Raw genomic sequence first — 18,089 nt, forward strand, 5'->3', positions numbered from 1 at the left:
GACCCCCCCCCCCCCCCCATTCAACTATGTAAAGAAAAAAGTATTTAATAAGATTATTTATTTCATTCAGATCTAGGATGTGTTGTTTAAGTGTTCCCTTTATTTTTTTGAGCAGTATATAACTTTTTTTTTTTTTTTACCAGGATTGTGGAAATTCTCCGACCCCATTTTCATATCCGGCGACCCCCCCCCCCCGGCCAATACATGTTTATTTGAGTTCTGCTGTTCTTTCTCAGGGATATGTCGGTCAGAATGATCGGCATATTATCCGCTTGGAAGAGCTAAATGGACAAACACCAGAGAATGGGAGACCTGTCAGAAAGATAACAAGGTAAGTCAGTTCTCAATAATTAAATATTGGTAGGCTAATGTTTCTATCCATAAGCCAGATATAAAGTCAAGATGCGTATTTGTCGTCTGTTTATCTAACTTTCCACTCCTTGTAGGCCTACTCTGTGTGTTTGCCAGATTACAGGGAGTGGGATGTTAACTCAACATAATGTTACCCAGGCTAGTCCTACAGACCATTTTGATTCAGATACCATCAAGCATTCTTATGATATTTTAATGTTTTTTTTTTTAAGTACATTTTTTATTCCTTCACAGGAAATCACCCAGGTTTCAGGTCAATGGGGCCTGTGAAGATGACCAAACTGGTCAGCCTAAAGCATGTTTCACATTATGATGCAAAAGATCTTTCCTAGAACATCTATTTAGACATGCATGTCATAAAAACACACGCAACTACAAAACACTTTTTAAGAGGATGTCACACAATTTACTCCATTTAAACAATCATTCTCATTCACAGACTCATTTACCTACATGGAATTGTGAATGTCATGAATTGTGTTTTGAATACCTGTTCCAGAGGGTTCTCCTAGACCAGAAGGACCCAAGGGGGTTGTGCGAAGCAGCACCAGAACCACCAGATACCAACAGTCCATGATTTACGACCGCCTCATCCCTAAGTAAGGAGCGTCACCACATAACCCCCCCCCCCCCCATGTAGAGTGTGTAACATGGGGATAGTCCTAATACAGGAAGTATTTTAAAATCTTTTTTTATTTAACCTTTAACTAGGCAAGTCAGTTAAGAACAAATTTGTGAGGGTTATTACAGATGTCAGACATGTTGGTTATTATAGGCATATTACTAATTCCTCTACTTCTCCCCCAAAATGATAAGTACACCATTTTAATTCTTATTGCATTGGGACCCAAAACCTCCATGAAATCATGCTAAAGAAAGATACTATCAGAAGTTATATTGTTACTTGTTTTTCTCCATAGCACTGCTGAGGCAGTCCTCCACAAGATTGATGACATGAATAAGATGCGCCGCCACTTAAACTCAGAACAAACAGTGAGGCTTTTTCCATTCCGTAAAATAGAATTCTGTCATTCAGCCATCCACAAAGACTGGGATGAAATACAATACAGGGCTATATTTATGCCGTATAATTTGCAAATAATAAGAAACCATTAATTGACATGTTCCCACTTTGAGATTGGCATTGAAGACTCACACTAACTCTACCCAAACACAAGGGCTTGTTGCTCTGTAGAAATGTGTTTACATAATAACCGGACACTTTTTCTAGGCTCTATATCTTCTGCTGCCACACACAATCTCTTATCAGGCCATTGTAAGGGTGTTGCACCCATCTGTTGTCCACCACCCCCTATCTCTCTCTTGCTCTCTCTCTGCCCTCAGCAGCCCTCTGTGCTGTGTATTTAGGAACATAATTCACACTGTTGTCATATTGTTGCCTCATTCACCAGCAGCTGACTGAAAAAACTCTACATGGTGTCGGTAGCGTTCCACAGGGATGCTGGCCCATGTTGACTCCAATGTTTCCCACAGTTGTGTCAAGTTGTCTGGATGTCCTTTGGGTGGTGGGCCATTCTTGATAAACGCAGGAAACTGTTGAGTGTGAAAACCCCAGCAACGTTGCAGTTCTTGACAAACCGGTGTGCCTAATACCAACTACCATACCCCGTTCAAAGGCACTTACATTTTTTATCTTTTCCATTCACCCTCTGAATGGCACACATACACAATCCGTGTCTCATTTGTCTCAAGGGCTTAAAAACCCTTCTTTAACCTGTCTCCCCTTCATCTACACTGATTTCTGAAGTGGATTTAACAAGTGACATTAGTAAGGGATCATAGCTTCCAGCTGGATTCACCTGGTCAGTCTATATCATGGAAAGAGCAGTTGTTCTTAATGTTTAGTATATTCAGTGAACGTTCATTTGAATTTCACCAAATTAACCTTGAGATATGGGAAATAAGACTAGTGGAAGGAAATGACCAATAATACCTTTTGAGATTGAAGTCTCACTGAAATATGTACCATTGTGTCATGCAGGCCACTGATGAAAGGAAATGGCAATACCATACCAGTTGTATCTATGAAGTTGTTTGAATTTCAGAGGATCTCTTCTAAAGCCCAGCGAAAGACGACTACTGATTGTCCAACTGTAAAAGCAGTTTCCAAACAAACGGAAGGTCTGTTTCTATTGTAGTTTAGGTCAAAGTCATGTTTGACCATAACTCTCTAAACATGAATTCATTAACTTTTGGTCCAATACCTATTTCCAGAGTACTCTGGTGACGATAGTGAGGAGGATGACGATGATGAGGACAAAGGAGATGAGGAGAACGATGAAGACGACAATAACAGCAAGCGCTATGAACCTCGACAGAAAAAAGCAGTGGTTCGCTACCAGGCCCCTCTGGATGGTTATTACTCTTTGCTGAACTAGTCTTCTGAAAAATGTTCTCCATAATTTACTTAACTATTCATCTCAATTAATGAGCGTAGCAGGGTCGTTCCACCAATTCCTTTTGAGAAGTTGGTCCAAAAAAACAGTTAACTTTATTTAATCTAATTGAAACATTCTGTCATAAAGAGAACATGTTCAACTACTTCATAAAAAAACATGTTTTCCCATCTCAAGAGGTTAAATGAAAAAATTACTATCGTAAGTGCCAAATTTAGTAGCAGGGTTGACCGTAAAGGGTTGACGATTTCCTCTTAACTCAACCATAAATCCCCCTTTTTCACCCCAAAAATGAAATTGTTAAAACATTTCTAGCCTATCTATCTATGGGTAACAGGTTTTACGTGTTTTCCACCACAAAACACCAGCAAATGGTCAAAAAGAGTAGAACAAGCTTTTACACTATGGTTTGACTATTCAATGTTCCATTTCTTTCAAAAAATGTTTTAAGGAAATGTTTCACATAACAGGTCTGACCTTAAAATGAGGGAAAGATGTCAATTAATCACATTAAATAAAAATTAATCTTCAGAAATGACTTTGTCAAAGCAACAACATAACTAGGGCTGTCCAATTACGGTGAAAACTTGGAGGAATTTTGGGGTTGAGTTAGTTAAAATCTGCAGAGGGTACACGGAGGGACATGCTGAATTTTGGCACTTTAGCAAGTCTTTACATAAATAATTAGATTAAATTCTCCATGTAGTTTTTATTGAAGGGCACTTTATTTAATATAACAGGCTTTTAATATTCAATATTGGTGCACAATTTCTGCTTAAAATATCAAAAGGTACCCATTTCGTGGAACAATGCCGCAGTGCTGATTGGGATCAGGTCCCCAGTCCATGTTATTCATGATGATCTCGTATATAATAAGAGTCTACCAAGCACACCCAAAACCAATAAGTAAAGTGTGCTGGAGGCAAAATATGAAACTGGAAAAACAGGAAAAAGTCTATGCACACCTCAAGTCAGATGCAAATGTATTTTAATAGTAGGTAAGCTTTCGATCAGTCGACCTTCATCAGAGCATATCTCCACAAAATATTCTGATCTAAAAAGCAAAACTGATCTTAGATCAGCACTCCCACTCTGAAATTATTGACTAGTGGCCAAGATCAGTGCTTATCGTGATGTTATGCCTCTCTCACTGTTTCATCTGTAGAATCCAGGAAGCAGCCGCCCATGTTTTTCGACCGCCAGGCATCTTCCACTAGAGAGAGCTACCGCATCAGTGCCTCAGTGCCCAGGAGTGTCCACACCACCAGCCAAAGGAGTGGCAGGTCCCTCCCACAGTACTGTACTTCACAGTACTGGCACTTTACCAATATTCTTAGCCCGTACATTGGTTTCATAGTGTCCAGTTATTTGTTTTGACCCCAAAAATCTTTGTTTTGACCAAAATATGTTGTAGGGTCCATTAATGCTGTGTTTCATGGGTTGGGTCCTTATAAATGGTTATGGCTATATATGACTATGGGCTATTCTTGTAGGGTCTTGTCAATATATATTACTTTTTCATTGTGATGTTTAATTAAAAAAAAATTCACTGTTTCAAACAACAGGGTTGGGTCCATAGGCAGGTGAGTCTCTGGCACAATTTAAACAACTTAAGTCTCCCATTTGTTATTGGGGACTGACAACGTTGGGAGAGAGCAGTACAGTAAAGCAGTGAAGTTTGTCCTTTCTCTGTCTCCTTATGGTTTGCTTTGACCCACAGGAGAAAGCATGCTTGGCACACCTACAAAGCCAGCTCCTCTGATGAGGAAGACTCCTCTGATGAGGAAGACACAGAGCAAGAAGCCAAGAACAGGTCAGTGAACATGTCATCATGAGCAACCAATCTGATACACTTCAACAGTTTGACTTGTCCCTATAACGATAACATGTTTAATTTAGTTCACAGTTGAAATCTACCCTAGAAAGTAGTATTAAAGAAAGGAGAAAACAATGTTTTATTACATATTACTTAATTTTTTTAAATATATTTGTTTACTGATCATCTGTTATTTGCCATGGCATATTATCTTGGATACGATTGAATCATATTTAAAGGATAATGAACATGGGTGAGCAGAGCAATGATTTCCCATTCTGGAATATTTTTGAACTGTGTCTATGACATCATGAGTGGTGGTGGTCGATGATGTAATAATAATAGACGAAGGTTCCATCTTGGTTATTCTGGTGATATCTCCTTGGTGAGCTTCATTGGGTGTCAGACCTTTGTAGTGAAAACATGATGTAGCTCAAGAGTTTCTCTGTATGAGACTTGACACCACGAACAGAATATCATTATTTTGGATTTTAAAGCAAAATCTGTCCAATATTTCACACCAGTGGAATCCGGTGTGGTTTTGAGCTTCTGCTCAGAATAAGCTTGCCAAAACCACAATCTCTTTCATTTGGGATCCCTCACAGGTGTCTGCCTCTGAATTTGCGCAAAGAGGGCATTTGGGGAATCCATAAGGACAGAATGAAGATGGGTGCGAGTCTTGCGGATGTCGACCCCATGGCGATTGACCAGTCGGTAAGCTCTAACATCACAATTAAATTATTTGAAGTCGTTTTAATCTGAAAGGTTGGTTTGCTTACATTATATGGTCTAAGTTATCAGACTGCATCTCCTATGTAAAGATCCAACCCCCTCTCTTCCCTCCAAAGGTGCGCTTTGACACCGTTGGCGGTCTGACAAGCCACATTTCCGCCCTGAAGGAGATGGTAGTCTTCCCTCTGCTCTACCCAGAGGTGTTTGAGAAATTCAGGATCCAGCCCCCAAGGTGAGCAATTGTTTTAGATTTGAATAGCTAACATATTTTGTTGTGGGTAACTTGCAGTTATTTTGACTATTGATTTACATGGTCTTCGGGGTAGCTTACCATAATGACATTGTGAGGAAATAGCCTACAACAGGTTGAGGAACTTACTTGGGTGAGCAACTAGAATGGATCCTGTCAATGGACTTAAGCCCCACCCCAACCCTAACTCTAATCACAGCCTCATCCACTCTCCATTTCATTGGCTCTTGAATCATTTGAGTCCTTTGCAAGGATCCATTCTAAGAAAATTCCCCGTCTGTTGCAGGGGCTGCCTGTTCTACGGTCCCCCTGGTACGGGGAAGACCCTGGTGGCCAGAGCGCTGGCCAACGAGTGCAGCCAGGGGGAGAGGAAGGTGGCCTTCTTCATGAGGAAGGGGGCCGACTGCTTGAGCAAGTGGGTGGGAGAGTCGGAACGCCAGCTCAGGCTGCTCTTTGACCAGGTACAGTACAGTCCCTCATACAACACACTAAAGATCATTAATATAGTTATCACTGGTGCATTCAGTCTTAGTGAGACCATTGGGTCTAGTATTTGCCTATCTATCAGCATTTCCTGCTCAAGACACTATTGGTCTCTTGTTGTAACTCTGTAAAGTGAAATGGTGGCTGGCTATACTGTGTTTGACGGTCATGTCTATTATATAGGGACATACTTGCATTGATAAGGATGACTCATTATTTGTACCCACAGGCTTACCAGATGCGGCCAGCCATTATCTTCTTTGACGAGATCGATGGGTTGGCTCCGGTTCGCTCCAGTCGTCAAGACCAGATCCACAGGTAAGACATTTCAGCCACTCTCATTTCTCACTCCACTGATTACAGAGACTTACCATTGATTGTGCCTGCATACTAAACAATGTATACTCCCAACTCGTGGTTCCTTCCTGCAGTTCCATCGTGTCCACCCTGCTGGCCCTAATGGATGGCCTGGATAGCCGAGGAGAAGTGGTGGTGATCGGAGCCACCAACCGACTGGACTCCATCGACCCCGCCCTCAGACGCCCCGGACGCTTCGACAGGGAGTTTCTCTTTGGCCTCCCTGATCGCGAGGTAAGACTCACTTGAGTTAATATGTGTGCGTGCAAAACTCAAATGTCCATCCAAATCTTCCTTTTAACTTGAGAGACCTACATGCAGTTATGTTTCATTCGTGCACTTACCTTTCATTTCTGTGGACAACTTCAGTCCCGGAAAGATATCCTGAAGATACACACCAGACAGTGGAATCCTACACCATCCGATCCTTTCCTGGAAGAATTGGCTGATAAATGTGTCGGTAGGTGATTAATGTATACCAAGTCAACTCTAGCGTTGGGCAAGTCAAGATTGTACAATAATTGTAAGAACAAAAATAACTATGTAGTTTTGTTGTCTCATAATATTCAGACAGATCACCACAATTCATCTATCGATTTAACACAGTTCCACAGTCAATCAGACACATGCCACGTATTAACCGCAACATCTTCCCCCTCTGCACCCCAGGCTACTGCGGCGCCGACATCAAGGCGGTGTGCGCCGAGGCGGCCCTGTGCGCTCTGCGCCGGCGCTACCCCCAGATCTACGGCACGTCCCAAAAGCTCCTGCTGGACGTGGGCTCCATCAACATCAACAGCCGGGACTTTGTGGCCGCCATGAGGAAGATGGTGCCAGCCTCCCAGAGGGCTGTGTCGTCCCCTGCCAAGGCCCTGACCCCTGTGGTTACGCCCCTGCTGGGCCCTGCCCTCACCAACGTGTTGGACGCAGTGCAGAAGCTCTTCCCCCACGCCGAACAGGGCCTCAAGAGGAAGAGGGATGCAGGTTGGCCGGGTTCAGTTTTGTCTGAGAACTAAGTCACTGCCATTGTTATCTGGTCCCAGATTGATTTGTGCTGTCTTGCCGAATCCTATGGTCAATGTCATGCCAATGTTGGCTATACAACACAAACAGATGTGGGACCAAGCTTAGGTCACTATTAGAGAGGATCATTGGTTAAGTTAAATTGATGCAATTACTTGATCAAGTTTTTCCTTTGGTCAGATCTGACAGACAGCATTCTGGAGGATGAAATCATGTACAGTGGGGACGAGGGCCCCTCGTCCAATAATTCCATCACCAAACAGACCACCACCAAAGGGAGCTTCCTCCATTTTGCCAGGTAAGATGTAGCCTACCTGTAATATGTAGATATGTTCTGCCCTGAAAGAAACACCCTATTTTCATTGTTTCCATTCATAATCACATCCCTGAGTCTCCATTCACTTCCTCTCCGCTCGCCTCTGTTCCAGGAGTGCGATCTGCCACCCCACCACCTACCGGCCCAGGCTGCTGCTGGCTGGGCGTCCCGGGGCGGGTCAGAGCTCCCACCTGGCCCCCGCCGTGCTCCATGCCCTGGAGAAGTTCACCGTCTACACCCTGGACATGGCTGTGCTGTTTGGAGTCAGCTGTACCTCACCCGAGGAGGCCTGTGCACAGGTACTGGCTGGAACGAATGTAGCCTTTAGAAGTGAAATGTTAAAATGCACACCGACCTGCTCCACTCATTTGTGGTGCAGAGAATTATAGCCCCAGAGTTGACTTCATTGTAGGAAGGCTAACTCCATCAAGCAAATAATTACTAAGTCAAATGCAGCGAGATGTCGGTGCGGTGCTGATAGTTTGAATCCCGACCTAAGTGCTAGGTTGGCGAGTGATACACAGTCATTGACCTCTTAGCCCTGCCTGCCCCAGGTGTTCTGCGAGGCCAAGCGGACCTCCCCCAGCATAATGTACATCCCCCACATCCAGCAGTGGTGGGAGACGGTGGGCTCGGCCCTGAAGGCCACCTTTCTCAGCCTGCTGCAGGACATCCCCTCCTTCTCCCCCATCATGCTGCTGGCCACCAGCAACGTGTCTCACCACGACCTGGCCGACGAGGTAGGTCATACCTGGGCCTCCCCCACCATACATTACACTACAAGTACTGTAGAGAAGTGATCCCTGGACCTTACTGGGCTACTCAACCCATGAGTAGATTCGTAACCACGACCTCGACCCTAACCGTAACCACGACCACGACCTGGCCGACGAGGTAGGTCATACCTGGGCCTCCCCCACCATACATTACACTACAAGTACTGTAGAGAAGTGATCCCTGGACCTTACTGGGCTACTCAACCCATGAGTAGATTCGTAACCACGACCTCGACCCTAACCGTAACCACGACCACGACCTGGCCGATGAGGTAGGTCATACCTGGGCCTCCCCCACCATACATTACACTACAAGTACTGTAGAGAAGTGATCCCTGGACCTTACTGGGCTACTCAACCCATGAGTAGATTCGTAACCACGACCTCGACCCTAACGGTAACCACGACCACGACCTGGCCGACGAGGTAGGTCATACCTGGGCCTCCCCCACCATACATTACACTACAAGTACTGTAGAGAAGTGATCCCTGGACCTTACTGGGCTACTCAACCCATGAGTAGATTCGTAACCACGACCTCGACACTAACCGTAACCACGACCTGGCCGACGAGGTAGGTCATACCTGGGCCTCCCCCACCATACATTACACTACAAGTACTGTAGAGAAGTGATCCCTGGACCTTACTGGGCTACTCAACCCATGAGTAGATTCGTAACCACGACCTCGACCCTAACCGTAACCACGACCACGACCTGGCCGACGAGGTAGGTCATACCTGGGCCTCCCCCACCATACATTACACTACAAGTACTGTAGAGAAGTGATCCCTGGACCTTACTGGGCTACTCAACCCATGAGTAGATTCGTAACCACGACCTCGACCCTAACCGTAACCACGACCACGACCTGGCTGACGAGGTAGGTCATACCTGGGCCTCCCCCACCATACATTACACTACAAGTACTGTAGAGAAGTGATCCCTGGACCTTACTGGGCTACTCAACCCATGAGTAGATTCGTAACCACGACCTCGACCCTAACCGTAACCACGACCACGACCTGGCCGACGAGGTAGGTCATACCTGGGCCTCCCCCACCATACATTACACTACAAGTACTGTAGAGAAGTGATCCCTGGACCTTACTGGGCTACTCAACCCATGAGTAGATTCGTAACCACGACCTCGACCCTAACCGTAACCACGACCACGACCTGGCCGACGAGGTAGGTCATACCTGGGCCTCCCCCACCATACATTACACTACAAGTACTGTAGAGAAGTGATCCCTGGACCTTACTGGGCTACTCAACCCATGAGTAGATTCGTAACCACGACCTCGACCCTAACCGTAACCACGACCACGACCTGGCCGACGAGGTAGGTCATACCTGGGCCTCCCCCACCATACATTACACTACAAGTACTGTAGAGAAGTGATCCCTGGACCTTACTGGGCTACTCAACCCATGAGTAGATTCGTAACCACGACCTCGACACTAACCGTAACCACGACCACGACCTGGCCGACGAGGTAGGTCATACCTGGGCCTCCCCCACCATACATTACACTACAAGTACTGTAGAGAAGTGATCCCTGGACCTTACTGGGCTACTCAACCCATGAGTAGATTCGTAACCACGACCTCGACCCTAACCGTAACCACGACCACGACCTGGCCGACGAGGTAGGTCATACCTGGGCCTCCCCCACCATACATTACACTACAAGTACTGTAGAGAAGTGATCCCTGGACCTTACTGGGCTACTCAACCCATGAGTAGATTCGTAACCACGACCTCGACCCTAACCGTAACCACGACCACGACCTGGCCGACGAGGTAGGTCATACCTGGGCCTCCCCCACCATACATTACACTACAAGTACTGTAGAGAAGTGATCCCTGGACCTTACTGGGCTACTCAACCCATGAGTAGATTCGTAACCACGACCTCGACCCTAACGGTAACCACGACCACGACCTGGCCGACGAGGTAGGTCATACCTGGGCCTCCCCCACCATACATTACACTACAAGTACTGTAGAGAAGTGATCCCTGGACCTTACTGGGCTACTCAACCCATGAGTAGATTCGTAACCACGACCTCGACACTAACCGTAACCACGACCACGACCTGGCCGACGAGGTAGGTCATACCTGGGCCTCCCCCACCATACATTACACTACAAGTACTGTAGAGAAGTGATCCCTGGACCTTACTGGGCTACTCAACCCATGAGTAGATTCGTAACCACGACCTCGACCCTAACCGTAACCACGACCACGACCTGGCCGACGAGGTAGGTCATACCTGGGCCTCCCCCACCATACATTACACTACAAGTACTGTAGAGAAGTGATCCCTGGACCTTACTGGGCTACTCAACCCATGAGTAGATTCGTAACCACGACCTCGACCCTAACCGTAACCACGACCACGACCTGGCTGACGAGGTAGGTCATACCTGGGCCTCCCCCACCATACATTACACTACAAGTACTGTAGAGAAGTGATCCCTGGACCTTACTGGGCTACTCAACCCATGAGTAGATTCGTAACCACGACCTCGACCCTAACCGTAACCACGACCACGACCTGGCCGACGAGGTAGGTCATACCTGGGCCTCCCCCACCATACATTACACTACAAGTACTGTAGAGAAGTGATCCCTGGACCTTACTGGGCTACTCAACCCATGAGTAGATTCGTAACCACGACCTCGACCCTAACCGTAACCACGACCACGACCTGGCCGACGAGGTAGGTCATACCTGGGCCTCCCCCACCATACATTACACTACAAGTACTGTAGAGAAGTGATCCCTGGACCTTACTGGGCTACTCAACCCATGAGTAGATTCGTAACCACGACCTCGACCCTAACCGTAACCACGACCACGACCTGGCCGACGAGGTAGGTCATACCTGGGCCTCCCCCACCATACATTACACTACAAGTACTGTAGAGAAGTGATCCCTGGACCTTACTGGGCTACTCAACCCATGAGTAGATTCGTAACCACGACCTCGACCCTAACCGTAACCACGACCACGACCTGGCCGACGAGGTAGGTCATACCTGGGCCTCCCCCACCATACATTACACTACAAGTACTGTAGAGAAGTGATCCCTGGACCTTACTGGGCTACTCAACCCATGAGTAGATTCGTAACCACGACCTCGACCCTAACCGTAACCACGACCACGACCTGGCCGACGAGGTAGGTCATAACTGGGCCTTACTGGGCTACTCAACCCATGAGTAGATTCGTAACCACGACCTCGACCCTAACCGTAACCACGACCACGACCTGGCCGACGAGGTAGGTCATACCTGGACCTCCCCCACCATACATTACACTACAAGTACTTTAGAGAAGTGATCCCTGGACCTTACTGGGCTACTCAACCCATGAGTAGATTCGTAACCACGACCTCGACCCTAACCGTAACCACGACCACGACCTGGCAGACGAGGTAGGTCATACCTGGGCCTCCCCCACCATACATTACACTACAAGTACTGTAGAGAAGTGATCCCTGGACCTTACTGGGCTACTCAACCCATGAGTAGATTCGTAACCACGACCTCGACCCTAACCGTAACCACGACCACAACCTGGCCGACGGGAGGCTACCGGCCCCCCCCCCCCCGTCGGGAGTGACCCTGGACCTTACTGGGCTACTCAACCCATGAGTAGATTCGTAACCACGACCTCGACCCTAACCGTAACCACGACCACGACCTGGCCGACGAGGTAGGTCATACCTGGACCTCCCCCACCATACATTACACTACAAGTACTTTAGAGAAGTGATCCCTGGACCTTACTGGGCTACTCAACCCATGAGTAGATTCGTAACCACGACCTCGACCCTAACCGTAACCACGACCACGACCTGGCCGACGAGGTAGGTCATACCTGGGCCTCCCCCACCATACATTACACTACAAGTACTGTAGAGAAGTGATCCCTGGACCTTACTGGGCTACTCAACCCATGAGTAGATTCGTAACCACGACCTCGACCCTAACCGTAACCACGACCACGACCTGGCCGACGAGGTAGGTCATACCTGGACCTTACTGGGCTACTCAACCCATGAGTAGATTCGTAACCAGGTTCTTTTTATTTTTGTTATTTTTTTTACACTTCAGTAAATACTCTTTGTAGAAGTGAAGACCCTAAGTGAGGTAACTATTCCACACTTTGTCTCTCTCAGATCCAGACTCTGTTCCGGATGGAGTATGGAGAGGTTCACTCTATCCAAATTCCCAACCAGCAGGAGAGAAGGAAGTTCTTTGAGAATCTCATCCTTAGCCAGACTGCCAAGGCACCCGCATCCAAGAAGAAAGCCTGTACCTACTAGATATTTATGACTTTTGATAATCACTTGGTATTGCTGTTTGTGTCCCATCTCCATTTTAACCCTCCTTATTTACCCCCCTCTTCCTCCCCCTCCCCTGCCTCAGTGATGCATGCCATGGAGGTGCTCCCCCTTGCCCCCCCTCCTCCCCCTAGGCAGATGAGTGAGAGGGAGCGTCTGCGTCTGGAGGAGCAGGAGGAGGACACACTCAGGGAGCTGAGGCTGTTCCTGCGCAATGTCACTGACCGCCTCTCCCAGGACAAACGCTTCAAGGCCTTCACTAAGCCTGTGGACATCGAAGAGGTAGGGAGAAAACACTGGGAAAAAAGAGAGGAACAAGGAAGGAAAGAGGTGTTTTTGCATTGTTGTAGTCCAAGGTGCCAGTCAAGATTACTCTAATGCAAGCTGAATGTTGACTGACCCAAACTTAGTCAATACTTAACTAGCAAGTCTGAATACAAGTACATGCATTCTAAGTGAGCTCTGGCCCCTTAGGGGGATGCCCTGTAGTCACCTCCAGATTTCTGTAGCTTCGCTCCTTTACCGACACTCTCATCCGAAACAACCAGAGTGGTATTGTGTCCCCCATCTTATCAAGGGTTTGTCTTCTTCTCACACCAGGTTCCTGACTATATTAAGGTGATCAGGCATCCCATGGACCTCTCCACTGTACTGTCCAAGGTCGACCTCCACAAGTACATGACCGTCAGGGAGTTTGTCAACGATGTGGACCTGATCTGGAAGAACGCCCTGGAGTACAACCCTGACAGCGACCCATCTGGTATACCTACAACCGTCTCCACCTCACTAAACCGAGTGCTGCTGTTGTTGTTATTATTATAATTGATGTGTAATTCTAGCCTGGTTCCAGATCTGTTTGCGCTGTCTTGCCAACAACCATAGGAGTTAGCAAGACATCACAAACAGATCTGGGACCTGGCTAATCTTACTCCAATGAGTATGCTACATTCGTTTTGTTTGGTATCTCTCTGAAGATATTTTTGTCCGTTCTCGTTGTTCTGCTGCCGTTAGTAGGTCCCATGGATGACGAGGCCCCCTACTGTGTACCTCTGTCATCATTGTCTCTCTCTTTGTGTTTCCAGATCGTCAGATTCGTCACCGGGCTTGTGCCCTGAAGGACACGACCCACGCCATCATCCGCGACGAACTAGACGAGGACTTTAACAGAATCTGTGAGCAGATCAGAGAGTCGCGCAACAAGAGAGGTAACTGCTGCTGCTTATAACGTTGACATATTCCTGTGATTTAAACGCTAAAGTAGTGACCTAGCCTACATGGTAAAACCTCTTGGTAACACTTTATTTGGATAGTCTGTAGAGCATCTACAGATGGACAACATTTCAACTAACTATGTACTAGCCATAAACTTAACCCTAACCTTAACCCTTAGCAAGCAGTTGCTTATAAACAGCTAGTTTGTTGATAGAATGACCATCTGTAGAGCATCTACAGATGGAAATCCAGATTATCCAAATAAAGTGTGCGCAACCTGTCTCCAGTTGTTGTCTCTCTTGTCGTGTTGTGTGTTTTGTCCTATATTTTTATTTTATTTTTTATTTTTAATCCCAATCCCCCGTCCCCCGCAGGAGGCTTTTTTACCTTTTGGTAGGCCGTCATTGTAAATAAGAATTTGTTCTTAACTGACTTGCCTAGTTAAATATAAAAAAATGTGAGTTCAGCTAGCTATTGTTTTAGTTTCAGTGTTTCATGTCGGCTTCTTTAACTAGTTGTCCAATGATTAGATGAACCCTCTCTCATTTTCCTTAAAACATCTTTGTTTTCATTGACAATGCTAACAACATGTTTATGTCTACAACAGGGTGCACGTCATCAAAGTTTGCCCCCTCCTACTACCAGACCTTGCCCAGAGAGGAAGGATTTGCCGAGTCCAAGAGGCTAGGCGGTAACACTGGCAAAGACGCCAGCACCCCGTTCACTGCCAACACCCCACGGCCCGCACGTAAGTCTCACCACTCTACACCTTAACTGTTTATTGGTAGGTTATTTGTTACAGAGCAGAGGAGCATCCAGTGGAAATGATGGTAGAGGCTGGTCAACCACCTAGGGACAGCACTCAGGATTTAGCTTTTTACTGCTTGATTTGCAGTGCATAAGCAGTTATTATTATCAGTGTTTCAACGTTTAAGGGCAAAAAACTAATACCTCCCAGATGTGTTACGAGTGATAGAAAGTGGAAGTGCCAAGGATCAGGACAGGAACAGAAGTAAGTGTAGCCACAGTGAAAAAGGAGGAGGAGGAAGGAGGAGGATTCTTTCCAGTTGAGTGAACCAGTCAAAAGACGAGACCAGAGTTAGAAAACCACGATGACAGGCAAGAGCAGAAATTGAGAGTTAGGGAGGAGAGGAAGATGATATTCATTGAAATAGAGAAGTCTCTGTCTGTCCCGTTCTCTATCATGTTAAATGACCTTCTCTTCTCTATTTAACTTTCCTAGCCTGTCCTCTAGCCCGTAAAAAGAAACCGCCCAAAACACGATGCGAAAGCAAATGGAGCTCCGGCATCATGAAGAAGAATAAAAAGAAACCTACTTCTTCCTTTTCTTCGAACAAGGAGATCACAAACTCAGGGGAGGAAGAAGCGGATGTGAGTGATGGCATAGAGGAGGGCGAAGAGAAACAAGCTAAGGCTTTGGAGACTATTCTAGAGAACTCCCCTATGGAGTGTACCTCAGAGAAGACCACTAAGCCTGCAGAGGATGTGGAAGAGGCCTGTGTTGCAGAGCAGCCCACCACCACTCCAATCCCCAATGGTGACTGGCAACAGCAAGCTCCAGACCCCACAGATGACTCACACCAGCCAGGCCTCACACAGGTCCAATCTGGGATCCAAGCCAGTCCAGTGGTGGCAGTCAATGGAGACAACTACCAGCCTGCCAGCCCTCCAGTGGAACGTGACCCAAGTCCAGTCAATAACACCCCTACAAAGGAGGTAGATCAGGGGGAGAAACACACCTCAGAGACCAAAGAGCCTGAAAGGTTGGAGGATGACTGGGACATAGGTCTGTATTAGGGACCCGGGCCGCAAGCAAGCTACTTCTTCTGGCCTCAGGGAACAGCTCATTCATTTTCACTGACCTTTGACCTCTTGGGCTCCAGCTGTTGGGGAGCTCTAACTCAACACAGCACATCAGTTAAAGGGATACATCCATCGCTCCACTGGTTTAAATACTCTGTAAGAATGAGTTCCTTTGGTTGTAAATGTGTTCACCACAGCACGAGGGCCAATGAACGCATGCAAAAAGGTTGACTTTGTTGTAGAAAATCAAACTACATTAATAGTGCAAATGCTTGTAATTGTGTCTTCTTCTGTGCCTTAGTTTGCCTTAGTTCTAGAATAGGAAACCATGCCCCCCTACTTAATGCTTGAGATCCAGTGTTACTGGGTAGAAACCTAATTTGCATGTTAGAAGATGTGCATATCAACACCAATAGCCCATTGTGTTAGCATTAGCCTGTTCAGCCAGCACTGATTAAAGGGACTTGAGCTTATCAGCTCCCCGTCACACCCTCCTGATTGCTTCCTGTGTTTCCTTCCAACAGTGAGGCGTGTGACCCGTGCCACCAGGACTCTGGTGCAGCAGCAGCAGTTGATCGACGTGGACAAGGCCCTGGAGATCCTGACCCAGAAGACCCCTCAGCTGGTCGTGGACCACGACAAACTCAAGGTAACCTCCTGACCAGTTAGGGTTAGGCCATGCTTCTTACAATGTAGTTGTATCAGAACTACACCCAGAAAATTGTAGACCCGAAATATGGTCATTGCAAGTCACAGCCAAACACTTATTCATTCATCCTAAATTCATGCATTGATTTGTGTATAATTTATTGTCCAGGAATTGCTCAGAAGAGTTGTGTCCAAGACTGAGGGCTATGAGGTGCATCAGCTGGAGAAGCTGTATGCGTTGTTGTGTCAGAGCATCTACAGACACCGCAACAACTTTGATAAGACAGAGCTCTTACAGGTATGTGGCTTACAACTTATCCCTCTTTTACGTCACTTGTTGTAGGAAATATATTGATGAGTATGGAAACAAACCATTCCCTACATTGAAATGTGTGTATAATTAGTTAACTGTTGTATGTGCATGCGAGTCACTTGAACTACTTCACATTTTGATAAGTGATTTATACTTTGACGTACGTTTTAATTTCCTTCCTCTCATTTTAGGAAATGAAGAGAGAAATCGACAACTTTTCCTAACTTCTTCGCTTGATATTTTCCATATTGTAATAAAATGATGCATTTCGAGATTTTCTCTTTTTTACTTATTACAATGGGCCTAATCATGCATTACATTGGTCAGAAATGTGGTTACCATAATTTATAGTATTTCAGAGGCACGGACTTGATTCAGAATTGACTTGAGACTTGTATATTTTTCTTACTTGTGACTGACTCTAACACAGTGTGTATTTTTATGTATGCATTTGAAATATGTCTGAAATCAGTCACAGACAGTATGTGCGCATATGCTGAGGTTCACTTCATGCTCTTACAGTGTGGGGGCCACGGGACTAAAACAGTGGAGAAGTTGAAACTCGCGCTTCAACACTCTTAGTTGTTTTGGAAATTGACCCACTTTGCGGTTTACTTTCTGCATCTATGTCATATCACTGAGTCTACCTTTTTAATTGCATATTATTAAAGTATTTATATCTTTTGTATGACTTTTTGATTTATTTATGGGGCAATTTTATCCTCCTTTTCCAACATTTCACATCAACATTATTATGGGCCTTTTAGGATATTTGAGAAGGAGTCAGTTCTTCTTAAGATTATCTACATAATGAGCCTCCTCACTGGTGCTTTTCTTTTCATAGAGGAAGTCGCTTCATGATGATGTATAACATTTGTAATGATGCTCTGGAAATAAACATTATATTTAAATTGCTCTGATTCATGTGAAGGGTTGAGTCTGCAGTCCTTTAGCTCACGTAGCAGACAATACCTACTTTATGATGTACTACAAACCCATGGCAGGATTAGACAGATGGGTATACAGATAAGATTTAGTTGGGTCCCAGCCCATGTGGAGGGGAACGAGGGAGTTGATGTACTGGCTAAATAAGCTCTTAGTAGTTGGAATGTTATAGTTTCAATGAGCAAGGCAGAGGCAAAAAGCCTGATATGGACAGTGATGGTGCAGAGATGGCATGAGAAGTGGAA

The 18,089-nt window shown here is 46.0% G+C and overlaps 1 protein-coding gene across 1 annotated transcript; it reads left to right on the plus strand.

Moving 5' to 3' along the window:
• Nucleotides 1-203: 203 nt before the first annotated feature.
• LOC106569932 (ATPase family AAA domain-containing protein 2) lies at nucleotides 204-17,583 on the plus strand. The gene is made up of 28 exons (XM_082961170.1): nucleotides 204-331; nucleotides 607-656; nucleotides 872-971; nucleotides 1,293-1,365; nucleotides 2,439-2,514; nucleotides 2,608-2,748; nucleotides 3,955-4,072; nucleotides 4,355-4,372; nucleotides 4,510-4,602; nucleotides 5,211-5,319; nucleotides 5,454-5,569; nucleotides 5,874-6,048; nucleotides 6,300-6,388; nucleotides 6,502-6,661; nucleotides 6,797-6,887; nucleotides 7,097-7,411; nucleotides 7,631-7,748; nucleotides 7,879-8,065; nucleotides 8,321-8,506; nucleotides 12,738-12,873; nucleotides 12,988-13,184; nucleotides 13,503-13,662; nucleotides 13,985-14,107; nucleotides 14,722-14,862; nucleotides 15,358-15,921; nucleotides 16,463-16,587; nucleotides 16,756-16,884; nucleotides 17,091-17,583. Exons 3-28 carry the CDS (start codon nucleotides 946-948, stop codon nucleotides 17,121-17,123), a joined length of 3,699 nt encoding a protein of 1,232 aa, XP_082817296.1. The 5' UTR covers nucleotides 204-331; nucleotides 607-656; nucleotides 872-945; the 3' UTR covers nucleotides 17,124-17,583.
• The last annotated feature ends 506 nt before the right edge of the window (nucleotides 17,584-18,089 follow it).

This window comes from Salmo salar, chromosome 14 (assembly GCF_965601325.2).
Source record: "Salmo salar chromosome 14, fSalSal1, whole genome shotgun sequence".
NCBI lineage: Eukaryota > Metazoa > Chordata > Actinopteri > Salmoniformes > Salmonidae > Salmo > Salmo salar.